Raw genomic sequence first — 16,172 nt, 5'->3', positions numbered from 1 at the left:
AACGGGGCTATCTAGAGACACTGCTCGGTTATATGGAGGACGAACAGACTGCACAGACTGCGGACTCCTCAAACCTGTTAAAGACACAGTAGCACAATACATAAATATCCTCTGATGACCCACTACATCATCAAGCACAAGACATAAATACCAGTATCACCCACCCAAGAACGTCTTTCTTACTAAAATAAACACTATCTTCCCTTACAAAATAAATACTAAGCACGCACACACACACAAAAAAGGCCTCATATTCCAAATAAAGTCAAAAACAAGCGTCTCAGTGTTGGCTGAAGTACTGGGCACTGTCTGTAGCCTGATATGGTCATTCATGTTCTGCTTCACATTTGAAAATTTTCCCAGTGTTGCAAACTCCTAGAAGTTCTTCAATATACACCCTTGCATAGCTTCTGTTTAAAATTTTATAATTAAATGTAACCAGATTAGTTGCTTTCTACTCAAACAAGGAATAAAACATAAAATTTCCTCCTGGTTTTTTTTTTTTTTTTTTTTTTTTTTGGCTTTTTCCAATCTGTTTGATCTATCTTATCTCAATTTAGGAAACAGTGCCATAAAAATGAATAACCACAAAATGTTTTTTCGCTTTTTTTTTTTTTTTGGCTCGGCGCATTGAAAACCTGACTAGTTTCCATAAGGATGCAGGTTCGAGCCCTGGTCTCACTCAGTGGGTTAAAGGATCTAGCGTTGCCATGAGCTGGGGTGGAGGTCACAGACACTGCTCGGATCTGGCATTGCTGTGGTGCAGGCTGGCAGCTGCAGCTCCGATTTGACCCCTAGCCTGGGAACTTCCATATGCCATAGGTGCGGCCCTAAAAAAACAACAACAACAACAAAAAAACCCAAAAACCAAAAAACAGTAACAAAAACCCACACACATTATAATTTAGTATAAGAAACTGAGAGGCAGAGAATGCAGTGTAAAGTTGGATCCTAGTCTGAGAATGTATACAAGTGTGCAGAAAAGGCTAAAAGGGAGCAAGAATAAAATCTAGTTCTTCCTTACCCAGAGAATTAGTTCCTTGAAACATCTGCTGCTTGGTTCCAAGATTACTACCATTTGTAGATATGGAATTATTATAAAAATCAGAACTAGTTAGATCACCAAGAATAGCATCTAGATTATCCAAGTCTCCAGATCCCTGAAAATAAAATGGTTTTAAGCACATTACTAGATATATAGGTATAAACATATTCGTCAGAAGAAAATAGATAAAAGAGTAACAGGTAACCACGGTAGGTACCTGAAATGATAATGCCCACTTAAAAGATATGACCTCTACCCCTCATCGTCTTCCTTAAAAGTAAGAACAATTTAAATACTGGGATAAATCCATAGGTTGGGAAGTGCTTTCAAAGAGAATTTTTTTTTCTTTTTGGCTTTTTCCCTTTTCTAGGGCTGCATCCATGGCATATGGAGGCTCCCAGGCTAAGGGTCTAATCGGAGCTGTAGCCACTGGCCTACACCAGAACCACAGCAACACAGGATCCAAGCCGCGTCTGCGACCTACACCACAGCTCACAGCAACCCCGGATCCTTAACCCACTGAGCAAGGCCAGGGATCGAACCCATAACCTCATGGTTCCTAGTGGGGTTCATTAACTGAGCCATGAAGGGAACTCCGAGAAATTTTTAAATGTATGCTTAATTCTCAAACTATAGGATAATTTCCAGCGAACATCAGTCCAAATCATCAGCTGACAGATGTCTGCCCTTCACATACTTCTGAAAACAGGTATGATTAATAATGAAAGCAAGCTGGTGTTCAACAAGATATTCATGGGTATGATTTTAAAAGGGTTTAGTCAAAACGTTTGGAGAACGCTGGCTTAGAGTGAAAGAGACATCCTAACAGTATGACTTCTTCAAGGCTTTCATTTTCTCAGGTACATATTAACATCTCCCAGGACAGTGCTTCTCAAAGCAGAGTTTGGGAAATGCTTGAGAATGTGAAACTTGATTTGAGGTAAAAATCAAAATCCTATTGCTTAACACAAAAGTTTGTTGTTGTTTTTTTTCTTTCTGTTTCTACCATAGCCTTAATGACCCAATGGGCTCATTCCAACAATAAAAACCAAAAACCTTGATGAAAAATGCCAAATTGGCTACTAAGGAATAATAAATTACATTTTAAAGCATATACATCGATACTTCTAAATTATATCATAATACACTTAACTGATGCTAAAAACAGTGAGCCCCCAAAAAAGATAGCTCCAGATTAATTCCCATTAAATACACCTAAAATAGAAGATAAGAATTCATGTATGATACACTGTCTTTCTAACACAGAAATGCAATGATCAATACTACAATGACAAAAATGAAACACAGAAAAGACAAATTACCTCTTCATTCGTTTCTGTCTTAATTTTAGAGTCTTTCTCTTGACTTGAGCTAGGAAGGGCTGAACTGCTGCACTGGCTCATTTTACCGTCCACGCCTTCTACTTTGGGCTGCAGTTCTTTGGAGAGTGTGTCACTAGGATCATCCCTGTCCAGCAGATACCTAAGCAGAGCGTTATTTTCCTTCTTCTTAGGACTTAGTTGCTCCTGCTTGACGTTTCCTTCCACACAAGATGCTGTGCTACTAGTGTCTTTCCCAGTGGCTTCGGCAGTAATCTTGGCTACTTCGGCCGGCGAGTTCCCATTCTGCAGCAACTTGTGCAAAATCCGGTGCTTCTCTTGCAGCAGTGACCCATGCATATTGGATGTGGAGGACACTCCTCCAGAGGTTGAAGAAGAGACCCCAGAGGGGCTGGTGACGCTAATGGCCGAGTCTTTACATCCTGAATCCAGCGGGGAGTTGGTCAAGGAGGAATGGCCCCGGTCATCGGAGGAACAGGTAAGTAACTGCAGTAACTTTTTGTGACCTTTGCTCTCCAGAGGACCCCTTTGATTCTCTGAGCCTTCCACACTGCTCTCCTTACTTTCCTTGTCATTGAGGTGATCCCTGCTATTGGACTGACACATGGAACTCTCCACTGGATTCTGGTCACAATACAAGCCTAGGGGACTCTTGGAATCCTGACTGCTCACTTTACTTGGTTGGGTTATGTTCATATTGGGAGAGTTATCCAGTTTGGGACCTGGTGAAGACAGAGTAGATAAAAGAGAAGTCCCCACACCCTCACTGATAGCTTGAAGGGCACTGAGAGAGCTGCTAGAAAAGCTGTGATTCCCAGTACTGCCAGAAGATCCCATGGGAGAGTGCACACCTGGATTTAGAGAAAAATTTGGAAAAAGATTAGACTATCAGATGTGCTATAAAAAACACCACTTAACATGCAAAAGTTCTATTTTAAAATGAATTAACTTTATAGGAATTACAGTGGTATGGAAAGAACAGAATTAATGAAAAAGAAAAAAATTAAGGAAATGCAACACCAATACCTGCAACGGGAGAAAACTGATGTGAGGCCATCTTTGGGCTCCCACGATTACGAGGAGAAATCATGATATTCTGCTGGTTGGAGCCAAGACCAGGACTCCCGTGCGGAGGGCTACTCATGTTGAGACCGTAGTTGCTGTTCTGGTAGGAAGATGGTGACTGCATGCCTGGTCCAGGGTTCATCGAAGCTATGCTACCAGCAGCCCCATACCTAGCTCCAGTCATCTGGCCTGTGGTGCTGGGGTCAGCCAAGCCATAGGTCCTGCTGCTCAGCATCTGTAAGCCTTGGTTTGGCGACATGTTCATGCTGCCTACTGAACTGTTGCATCCAGCTGCTGGAGGCCTAACGCCTTGTCCAACAGGATTTGGGTTTGGTCTATACCCATTCTGTTCCCTGCAAAGAAACAGAACATCAAAGTTTTACTGAAAAATTACAGCATGCATTAAAAGCCTGAACCTGATTTTCTTTTTTAAAGATGAAGTGCCCCCAGGAATTTAACTTCTCAGGCGTCATTCCAATACCTAGTGACAACAATCTAGATATTGATCAGTTATTAACCTAATAACATATTTTTAATAAGCCACATAACCTAAACAAGGGGCACCATCAGAGCACCGTGAAGGGCCCAAAGCTATGTAGCTAGAATCTCAGTGGGGCTTTACTAGAGTTCCTGTATATCAAAGGGTTAACCTGGAGATGCCTGCAAATTACTCAAGACAATTAATGGGTGAATATTCTGCTTCTTTACCATTAGCAACAGCAACCACTTTTTTTTTTTTTTTTTTTTGGCCGTGATCCTGGCATGTGGAGGTCCCAGGCCAGGGATAGAGCCAATGCCACAGCAGCAACCTGAGCCACAGCAGTGACCATACTGGATCCTTAAACTGCTAAGCCACTAGGGAACTCCCTGTAACTACTTATTCTTAAAGTCTACCTTCGAATTTTATTTTATTTATTTATTTATTTATTTTTGGTCTTTTTGCTATTTCTTTGGGCCGCTCCCGCGGCATATGGAGGTTCCCAGGCTAGGGGTCGAATCGGAGCTGTAGCCACTGGCCTACGCCAGAGCCACAGCAACGCGGGATCCGAGCCGCGTCTGCAACCTACACCACAGCTCACGGCAACGCCGGATCGTCAACCCACTGAGCAAGGGCAGGGATGGAACCCGCAACCTCATGGTTCCTAGTCAGATTCGTTAACCACTGCGCCACGACGGGAACTCCTACCTTCGAATTTTAAATTCAATTCCTAAGAGCAATCTAATGCACCATTAGAAATGAAAAGTAACAGGGTCAGATTTTATAAGCTCTTTTATCCACTAGTCTTCCCAACTTCCAGCTTTCCTTTGGAATTAGTTATTTCATGAACACATCTCATTTTCACATAAAACTATAACCTTAAAGAAAACATCATAATCCAGGAATCTAAATTCACTTCTGCAAACCCAACAACCTGCCTGCTTTTTCTCTTGTTGAATTTTCTCCCTTTTTACATTAATAATAAAGCACCTTGAGAACACTTGCTGCATTTAACATGAGCATACACAGTAATCTATCATTACCTCTGAAGAAAGTGGGTGGAGACAAAGCTGTGACGATCATTTGTTACAGGATTTCGAAAGAGTTTGCTCTTTGTCTGTGCAGTCACTATAGTGCCATCAGCCAAAGAGAATCGATACACTGGGGTTTCTGCATGGCCATGGATATAAGCTGTTGGGGAAAATACCCTATTATTAGTAACTACAACTGGCAGACCACACACAGAAGAAGAGAGGAAGGAAATAAATCTCAAGTGCAACATTTTCAAAACCCAGTCAAAGACTGGACCTCACCAAAATTAGGAAAAGGCTAAAATAAAAAATGCTCGAGAATCCTTTTCCTACTACCTCACAAAGACAGACAATATCTATAGTTATGTATGTACGTACTGCTCTATAGCATTCCAAACATAATGACAAACAAGATCAAGAAGCAACCTCCAAAAGCTTTACCTTCTTGATAGTGACGTTTCTGGGACCATGACTGCCCATCATTAAGACTAAAAAATCTCTGGATACACCTTCGGATTATATCTTCAAAGCCAGGCCTCATGGAGGATCTCAGTGAATTTGTATCTATACTGACAACTTTTCCTATTAAACAGAAAAAAGATTTAAATCCAATCTACAGGTATTCACCAGTTACATACTACATGGCTTAGCACTGAATAAAATACACTAAATCTTTGTCCCATCTTCTGATCCAAATTTCTGCTATGTCCGGCCGGAGCTTCTCTAAGGACACAGCCCTGCAGGACTTGTGCATTAAGTGTTCTGCCATATAGACTAGGAGAGTGTTATCACACAACTCACTTCACTGTACAGAATATAACGTGTCCAGATAACCTTAGATTCATTTTCATTTAGTTGAAAAAGTAACAAATACCAGTAAAATCTTAAGAGATTCTGTCCCTGCAATTACAAAGCAAGAGAAAATACCTGCCTCAACAGCTAGAGGGACAGTACAGCTCTTTCCACATGAGGTGACTGCATTTTTAGCCATTTAAAAATCTAAACTAGGAGGGTTAACTAAATACTCATTTTCCTAAGTATGAACACTTCTGACAAATGTTCCTTATCAAATACATGAGGGACAGGAAATATATACCACTCAAAAAAACTATGAAATTAGAGAAGGTTTCAGAGTTCCTGTTGTGGCTCAGTGGAAACAAACCCAACTAGTATCCATGAGGACGCGGGTTTGATCCCTGGCCTCACTCAGTGGGTTAAGGATTTGGCGTTGCCACAAGCTGCAGTGTAGTCTCAGACACGGCTCAGATTTGGCATTGCTATGGCTGTGGTGTAGGCTGGCAGCTGCATTTCCAATTCGATTCCTAACCTGGGAACTTCCATATGCCTCATGTGCAGCCCTAAAAAGAAAAAAAACAAAAATTACCGACAACGTCCAGGGCAAAAACTGTGTGATCAACATCTACGACATGGATTTCTATACAAATTATGCTGCATGGTCAAAAAATGTCAGACCATGAAAGAAGCTTATATGGATGTCAAGACTACCAACAGCTGTTTTTGTTCTCAGAGGTTTTACTAAAAAATGTAATATTCATCCAGACAACCTCTTATGTTCGGCACCAACATGTCCACCAGATTCAGAAATGATGGCAGTCATGACCCGGAAGTGAAGACTTGAAAGAAGTGGTCAATAATTTGATTATAGACAGATTGGGAAAGATGTAGGAAAAGTTTGCCCATCTATGTATCCTCTCCATGATGTGTTTCTAAAAAAAGTAGAAATGCTGAAGGAATCAAGTTTGGACTGGGAAAATTCTCAGAGTTTCTAGTACTGTAAAAGACAGTATTAGAGAAGCTACTGAGAATGAGAAAGGCACTGCACTGATGGGTATGAGCCACCAGTGCAAGAATCGACTTAAGACCCAGGTCTTCCATGACGACAAAGCATCTTGGGAGGAGGGGGGAGTACGGAGGAGGGGCAAATGCAATCCAGGAGCAAACACACGTGCACTGCGCCGGCAGGGGAACTATCTGTCCTTACCACCATCTGTCCTTAACACGGGAGAACAGACTGTGGTTGCCAGGAGGATTGGGGGATGTGCAGGTGGATGGACTGGGAGCTTGGGGTTAGTACATACAAACTGTAACACTTAGACTAGATAAACAACAAGGTCCTACTGTATAGCACAGGGAACGATATACAATCTTCTCAGACAGACCATGATGGGAAAGAATATACAATAGAATGTGTGTGTGTGTGTCTATAGATACATATATATAGATATACACTGAGTCATTTTGCTGTATAGCAGAAATTGGTATGTTATAAATCAACTATACTTTAAAAAAGTAAAAAATAAATTTAAAAAGAGTAATCTGTCCTCAACTACCTCCCCTGGGCTTAGGTCTGAGAGCCACATTACAAATACAAAACAGACATTCAGGAAAGGTTTGTTAAATGAAACACATCAGGGTCCAGAGTAATAAAATCTCTCCAAAAGCCAAAGAAACTACTGTATGAGTGCAAACCTCCCACAAAAGAATGGACAGCAACTGGAAGGTACCAACTACAACTGTGATAAGATGGTTCTCAGATGTTAACCAAACAAAAGTATTTAATTTTTCTTGCGTAGTAATTTCTAACTGTTATAGTAAATAGGCATCTTTAATAAAAGAAAATATTGATAAGATTTTTTTTCTTTCTATGGCCACACGTGTGGCAAATCGAAGTTCCCGGGCCAGGTGTCGAATCAGAGCTATAGCTGGGTCCTACACCACAGCCACAGCAACACTGGACCCAAGCCATGACCTACAGCATGCAGCAACACCAGACCCTTAACCCACCAAGCAAGGCCAGGGATCAAACCTGCATCCTCACAGAGACGTCAGGTCACTAACCCACTGAGCCACAACAGAAACTCCAATGAGATCATTGTTAAAGGTTCTACTTGCTCAACTGCTTAGGCAACAAGTTTTTATTTAGCATTTTCAGCTACGAAGTGTAAAGTACCTAGTGTCATTTAGGGAGAAAATTTATACTGCCAAATCATAACAATACAGACAAAGAACAGCTCTAAAATAACACACAGAAATTCCTGTTACTAGGTTTGATATCTGAAGGTGAGTACAGAGAAAATTTTCCATTATAAAGTAAGATTCATTAGTGTGAACAGACTGTCAATTCAGATTACGAAGAACTTTTGCTTTTTTTCCCATCTGTGAAAATTAATATGAAGTAGCCTTAAATAACTGAGTCTGGCATAAAATGGTTGATGACTTCAAAAATAACCATTTTTTATAGTAAAATATTATGTGTCTATGTACATACATACACACACACACCAGCTCTGTGTTGTATGTTTATTTAAACCTATTCCTTTTTATCAAGTTATTTATTGAAGGTTGACATGGTAGACACAAAGCAAGTAATACAGACTTTCACTTCAGGCAGACCCAGCTGCAAACGCTCTTAGGAGTCATGACCTTGGACAAGCAACTCAACCTCACTGTCACCGGATCTGAGATAAAGCGTGTGTGACAAACCCTTGGTATCAACATTTAGAGTTAAATGATCAAAAGAGCAAATACAGATGATACTGCCACTGTGTTTAATTTCATCATTATGCCTTATCAACTATAATGGCCTTCTTTACTCTCATGGTCCAAAAAGGACAGACCAAGACTGAAATTCATGTTGATGTCAAGAATTACTCCCAGTAACTCTCATCAAATTACCCATATTTTTGAAATGTGTTTCTTTACAAAAAAGGGGCTTGAGGTTACAGAAAAGAAACAGTAACTTCTGGGAGTTCCCACTGTGGCTCAGAGGTAATGAAGTCAACTAGCATCCCTGAGGATGCGGGTTCGATCCCTGCCCTCACTCAGTGGCTTAAGGCAACTGGCGTTGCTGTGAACTGTGGTGTACGTCGCAGACGCAGCTCAGATCTGGCGTTGCTGTGGCTCTGGCATAGGCCAGTGACTACAGCTCCGCTTAGACCCCTAGCCTGGGAACCTCCATATGCCACGGGTGCAGCACTAAAAGGACAAGACAAAACAAAGGAAAAAAAAGAAACACAGGAAATAATCCATGCAAAGTATTCATTATAGTGGGTGCAGGCACTTAAATGATAGTGCAGGCTGTAGAAACAGTTAACTTCCATAAAAATTTTCAAAATGAACAATATGCAGGCACATGCACAGTTTTTACCTGAAAGATCATGTCTAGTAATAAAGCTCTCAGGGTTTGATGGAAACGCTCTTTCTCCAGTAGTGATTCGGCGGGCCACACAGATCATGCAGGATTGCAAATCTGCAATAGAAAATTGAACCAGGTAAGGATTCTATTTAACCTTTGGCTACATCTGTTCAATAGGCAAGTACGGACATCGAATTCAGTAAGAAGAATTACAACCACGGAAATCACAAAGCTCCAAGCATGTGATCGAGCTCACCTTCCCCCTCCTCCATCATAGCTCGAGGCTGGGACAGGGCAAAGCACTGCATCGTTTCATATCTCTGGCGCATTTCAGGACTAGTGTTCATGTCTTCCAGGATATCATGTGGTATCTTCATCAACATACGGCAATTAAATGTATGGCTTTTTTGTCTCTGGGTCTCATTTGTCCAGGTAACTCCATTAACTTTGGAAAACAAGTTGAAAGGAGTTTTTTAAGCTGGCAATTTCAGTCTGTGACTATCATCAAGAATTGAAGCTACACCTATTTTCTCATTATACATCTATCACAGTAATTTCTACACTAATATTTTCAAAGTGGCAATATAAAAAACACTGGAATAATTTCAACTTCAACAGGTGTCTCACTTATATTCTATACCTCACTTCATACCCTGGACCCATGAAATGTACACCAAATTCTAAATTCATCTGAAAATGTTGCTAGCTGCCACTTATCTTCTTCTACATAAATCTGATCACTTGGTTTTCTAAAACGTAAAAGATCAATTTTCTAAGAAATGGTCAAAAAAAATTTTTTTTTAAACTTATCTAGGAAACACACATTAAAAGCCTACCTGTAGATTTCGGTAAGTTTTTAAGGAAATCCTTTCTGTCTTCTTCATGCAAGATACTGTAGACACTTGTGTTAACCAGGTCTTCTTGCTTGTATTGCAGGTACTGAGTGACGTTTTCTGACACAAATACAATGTTTCCTTCTCGATTCACCACAAACAGGAAACCATCCAACGCCTGAAGCGGATATGTTGATGTTGGCAGGCTATTAGGAGCTGAACTCTATCCCCTCCCCCCACCAAAATGCATCTGTTGAAGCCCTAACCCCCAGTGTGACTACGTTTGGAGACAGGGCCTTTCAGGAGATAATTAAGGTTACTTGAGGTCATAAGGGTAGGGCTCTAATCCAATAGGACTGGTGTTCTTATAAGAAGAGAGAGAGAGACACCAGAGATGCACACGCACAGAGAAAAGGCCACGTGAAGACACAAGAAGGCTGCCATCTACAAGCCAAGGAGAGAGGCCTCAGGAGAAACCAAGCCTGTCAACACCTTGATCTTGGACTTCCAGCCTCCAGAACTGTAAGAAATAAATTTCTGCTGTTTAAGCCACCCAGTCTGTGGTATTTTGTTATGGTAGCCTTAGCAGACTAAGACACCAGCCTTGGTACTAAATATAATTTGAAAAATCTACTACTGATTCAACCACTATTAGCCACCATTCCTATTAACATTAGCAACATTAATACAGGGTTATATGAAAAATAAAGACAATTTCAAGAAAGACAAATACAGGCAGCAAGAGATTTGAATTAATGTCTAATATAATTTTTGAAGGATTACTTCTTCAAAGGAGCTTTTAATAATAAGAAAATCATCCTTACTGCTCTCCATTTTCCCACTTGATACCAAGTCAAGCTACAGGAATTACCCCTGTCTTTAATGGGAATTTACAAAGAGGAACAATGCACTTTACTAAAAAGTAGCTGGAACAAACTAACTGAAATAAGAACAGTTTTGTTTTTGATGAGTTAAAGTTTTATTAAAGGGCTTTCAGCCCTGACTTAAAGTAAGAGAAACATTCTGTAAGTGCTACAGGTTAATTACATCTATTTAAAACAACTACTTAACAAAAAATACATTTGGGTTTTTGTTTTGTTTTGCTGCTTTTGAGGGCCACACCCAGGGCATATGGAAGTTCCCGAGCTTGGGTCTAATCAGAGCTGTAGCTGCCAGCCTACATCACAGCCACACCACCACCAGATCCGAGCAGCATCTGTGACCTACACCACAGCTCACGGCAACACCAGATCCCCAACCCTTTGAGCAAGGCCAGGGATCGAACCCACATCCTCATGGATGCTAACTGAGTTCATTACCGCTGAGCCACAACGGGAATTCCAAAAAATATATTTTAGGTCTTAAAAATGCTTCCAGAATATAAAATTGTAGTGTGTATAAGATCAATCCACACACAACAATACACCAAAGAGTCTGAGGTAAAATACACCCAAAATATTTGGGTGGGGGGAGAATGCCACAGGACCTCCTGAGTTACACATATTGTAAATATAAGAGTATTTTACCATCATATTCAGAATACTAAGTTCTATCTCGTGAAAAGAAACATTTTCTTTTGTTCTCATATCCTAACCATACACACACAAAAAAAATTTTTAAGTAACACAGCTGACTCGACAGCTAAAACCATACACTTGCCTGAAGTAAAAGTGGTCCTAAGGAGTCTTTATCAATCACCCCTTGTCCTGTGGAAGATACATCAGCTTTCTGAACATCATCATCATTGGAAATAGCTTTCCCTGAAAAGACATAAGGCAGTACTACAAATAGCATATATATATATCAGCGACAGATTAAATCCACCTTCAAATGGTCCCCCAGAACAGACACAAAGAGACATGCACACACATGTGCATTTGCATATACACACCATTTCCTGGTTAAGAAAATGATGCTACAATTTTTAGAGGTTAAAATTAAATTTCAGAGTTACCCAGGAGGGCAGAAATTATTCTAAATTTTCTTTCCCTACTAAATGTACTAGCAGAGCAGGTCAACTCATCTGTCCATTCCCAAAGAGGCTAGCCCTCAAGCAGCAGGAGTTCCCATTGAAGCAAGAGGCAGCAAAAGTGAACACTGTTAACAAGTTCCTTCTAAAAGACTTGTTTTTCTTACTTTGTATTACCTTGCTCTTTTATTTGACGTATCTGCCTTACTGTTTCCTTTAAAATTGCACATTTATCTGGTTTGACGTTGAAATTGTCAATATCGCTAAGATTAGCAGATATCAGTTCAGCCAGTTCTTCAATATATTTACTCTCCTGCTCCCGTCTCCACTTTTCACCACTGCAGGTAAGGCTGGGGGGGGGCGGTTGGAGAGAAGGCCGTAAATACATCTATCACAAAAGAGCTGAATCAGTCCCTACCCAAGACGATTACATTCATACACGAGCAAGCTAAATTCAGCCCACAGAGACTAGCAAAACATTGTCTTGCAGAATCAGTACAGTATAGGTGAAACTCAAGCAAACCTAAACCTTAAGCAGTTAGTCTCATTTCATCATCTGCAAAACAAGGATCAATAATCTTCACCTCAGAGAAGTGAAATTAACAAATAATAAAACAGCAATAGCTACTTATTAATGATGAGGTCTTATGAACTGTATATAATCTAACCAGCAAATGTAAATAACAGAAAGCTGAAATGTTATCTTCAAACCACCCCCCCATGAAAAAAGGCACGGGGGTAGGGTGGGGGGGAGGACACCTTGGTGAAGTATCAGGAAATAAACCGCCTACCCTTGTCCCGGAGTATCACAGGGCAACTTGCGTTTTCGTGAATCAGGGGCTAGTGGATCCAACGAGTTTTCTCCTAATCCACTCATCATGAATAAACATCAGCAACTAAGAAAGAATAAGATAAAAACATTATGAAATATCCATGACTCTATAAAGGGGTCATATGCTTGAATGGCTGCATTTTGTAATTCAGAACTGCTTTCCCTAAATGGGTAGATAGTTCGTAATATTCTCTCCCTCTCTCTCTGGTTTTTTTTTTTTTTGGCCACACCTGCAGCATGTGGAAGTTCCCAGGCCAGGGATCAAACCCACACCTCAGCAGCAACCTGAGCAGTTGCAGTGACAACACCAGATCCTTAACCACTGTGCCACAAGAGAACTTCTCAATATGCTTTATAATAAATGACTATTCTGAAGATTTCAAGAATTCATGTTTCAATTTAGTCGTGCAGAATGTCCAACCCCAGGACAAATGCTTCTCAAGTCCTAGTAAAAATGCATATATTGATACCTCACAAGGAGTAAGGCATCTTCTTCACATCTAATAACAAGAAAAATAGACTACTAACTCTCCAACTGATAAAATTTTAAGTTTTATTTACACACAAGTAAGATCTTATTTGGTAAGAAGTTTTCAAATGATAAATGTCTAAATTATTTTCAGGTTATTTTTAAAGGTAGCACATTTTTTCCTTTAGACCATTTCATTAATATTTCTCATCCAATGTTTTTTTTTCTTCTGTTACTTCAAAATAAACCTAGATTGTGTAAATAATATGTAAACTCCAAAACATTCTGCTTAGGAGTTCCCATCATGGTGCAGTGGAAACGAATCCGACTAGGAACCATATGAGGTTGCAGGTTCGATCCTGGCCTCGCTCAGTGGGTTAAGGATTCAGTGTTGCCGTGAACTGTGGTGTAGGCTGCAGACACAGCTCGAATCTGGCGTTGCTGTGGCTGTGGCGTCAGCCAGCAGCTGTACTTCCAATTCGATCCCTAGCCTGGGAACCACCATAGGCTGCAAGTACAGCCCTAAAAGCAAAAGAAAAAAAGAAGAAGAAACCACATTCTGCTTAGAAAGTAATGAACCACAATAAAACTCCATGTGGGAAGATTTTGACAAGCTCTACAAAGCAATGATTATTTTAATGTTCACTGATGGAACTCTAATATGCCTTGGTTAAATGTGCACTGATAAAAGATAATAAACGTAGAGTATTTCTTGTTGGGAAAAAAAGGCAGATTTTAACTCAATTCTAAGACATCTACTAGGCCTTCATTTAACAAGAATTTTACTTGTCCTAAACTCTTGTTTATGAAGACAATCATTGTTACAAAGAATTCCAAGTCGACCACAAAGTTCAAACATTCCAAACTACTTTTTCTTAATATGTTAAAATGCATCTTGCATTCCATCTAGTCTATGAGACATATTGAAGGACATAAATTTCCACTAGATGGCACAATACTGCCAGGAAGAGAGACAAATAAATAGAAATCCAAAATTTCACACAAAATACTAATCAAACTTAAAATATGTAGCTTTACAAAAAATCAAAACCAGAAGTTCTAGATTACATTACTATCTTTACAGATGTTCTAGATATTAATTAAATACCAACAAAATTCATTCTACTGATAATTCTGGCAGTAAAATATAAAAAGGCTAAAAAGCTGGTGTTTTATGAACTTGAAGTGGTTTTTCTCACAACATAAGTTTAAAAAATAAAGGAGAGAAAAGAACTTCAAGTAAGTTTCATTGATAGTGGCTCAATATTATATTTTAAAGCATAACCACATCTCAATGCCATACTGTATTCGCCAAAAATGACCATGTCATAACAAAACAAAATCATTAAATAGTCCAGATTAAAGACAGCTAAAGAGAAATGCCAATTAAATGCAATATTTGATCCTATATCAGATCCTATACCAGAAGGGAAAATGCTATAAAAGACATTATGGGATCAACTGACAAAATTTAGAATATGGACAACAGAAGTATTTTGCCAAAGTTAAATTTACTTAAGTTGACTTTTGTTCTGTGGTTATTTAAGTCTTAGTACAAAAGGGCCATTATGTATACAAATGACCCTCCAATGGTTTTTGAGGGGAGTAGTGCATACTTTATAAGTGAGTGAGAAAAGGAACAGAAAAAGCAGAAAGGGAGGAGAAAGGAGGCCAGCAAATTGTTGACACCAGTTGTATCCTTTGGGGAGAAATTTTAAACTTCTTTGTACTATTCTCTTTCTTGCAGCTTTGCTTTAGGTTTAAAATTATTTCCAAATAAAGTTTTAAAACTATATTCAGTTTTGATTTCCAATTTTCACATTTAAAAAGAAAAACAGTAATTCCTTAAGTACAGAAACAGAGTAAACTAGCAACATCTCAATAGAATTTTATATTTGCTTAATATACAGGTTATTTTTAAACTGCGTGGCAAACCATCCAGTGAGTAATGGCATTTCTTTATTTTAAAAATATAATTTAGGGGAGTTCCCGTCATGGCTCAGTGGTTAACGAATCCGACTAGGAACCATGAGGTTGCGGGTTCGATCCCTGGCCTTGCTTAGTGGGTTAAGGATCCCGCGTTGCCGTGAGCTGTGGTATAGATTGCAGATGCAGCCTGGATCCTGCATTGCTGTGGCTCTGGTGTAGGCCGGTGGCTACAGCTCCAATTGGACCCCTAGACTGGGAACCTCCATATGTCACGGGAGCAGCCCAAGAAATGGCAAAAAGACCAAAAAAAAAAAAAAAAAAAAAATATATATATATATATATATATATATAAATTTAGGAGTTCCCGTTGTGGTGCAGAGGAAACAAATCGACTAGGAACCACAAGGTTGCAGGTTCAATCCCTGGCCTTGCTCAGTAGGTTAAGGATCTGGCGTTGCTGTGAGCTGTGGTACAGGTCGCAGATGCGGCTCGGATCCAGCGTTGCTGTGGCTATGGCGCAGCTGTAGCTCTGATGAGACCCCTAGCCTGAGAATCTCCATATGCTGCGCCGTGGGTGCAGCCCTAAAAAAAAAGAAAGAGAAAAAAAATGTATGTATATAATTTACTTCACCATCTAGACATTATTCACTTTCTTCGGTATAAAACATAAGCTGAATCCTCAAAATTGAGTAGCAAACTATTTAATAAATAATAGCATTTCTTTAATTTGAAAGACAGAACTTATTCTATGTTCTCAGTATTACTTCCTTACTTTGCTATTACACCTAAGCTGAATCTCCAATACTTCACTGAATAAAGGGTACATTCAACTTAAAGTTATATTTTATAGTTCCCTTCATTCTGATCTATATAAAAGTTGGAAGGTTTCTTCAAACTTCTTAAATTTTTGTTTTCATGATTGGTATAGGATGTCACCAAAATTAATTTTAAAGGCATAAATTACATCAAAGGAGAATCAAAATCATAACAATCTCTTAGTACAAAAGAAATCAATAATCACAATT

At 39.5% G+C, this 16,172-nt stretch overlaps 1 protein-coding gene across 1 annotated transcript in view; it reads right to left on the bottom strand.

Annotated features, from left to right (window-relative positions):
* The window catches only part of NCOA3 (nuclear receptor coactivator 3), a 132,197-nt gene that overhangs the window by 11,011 nt on the left and 105,014 nt on the right, over window positions 1-16,172 (bottom strand). Inside the window, 12 exon segments of the mRNA NM_001114276.1 lie at window positions 1-74; window positions 1,025-1,160; window positions 2,368-3,236; window positions 3,412-3,803; window positions 4,972-5,119; window positions 5,401-5,541; window positions 9,128-9,229; window positions 9,372-9,560; window positions 9,952-10,126; window positions 11,608-11,654; window positions 12,095-12,267; window positions 12,709-12,813. Of these exon segments, the coding sequence (NP_001107748.1) occupies window positions 1-74; window positions 1,025-1,160; window positions 2,368-3,236; window positions 3,412-3,803; window positions 4,972-5,119; window positions 5,401-5,541; window positions 9,128-9,229; window positions 9,372-9,560; window positions 9,952-10,126; window positions 11,608-11,654; window positions 12,095-12,267; window positions 12,709-12,797 (2,535 nt within the window). The 5' untranslated portion in view covers window positions 12,798-12,813.

This window comes from Sus scrofa, chromosome 17 (assembly GCF_000003025.6).
Source record: "Sus scrofa isolate TJ Tabasco breed Duroc chromosome 17, Sscrofa11.1, whole genome shotgun sequence".
NCBI lineage: Eukaryota > Metazoa > Chordata > Mammalia > Artiodactyla > Suidae > Sus > Sus scrofa.
Note: the sequence above shows the minus strand (reverse complement) of the source record. Positions and strands in the feature narration are given on the sequence as shown.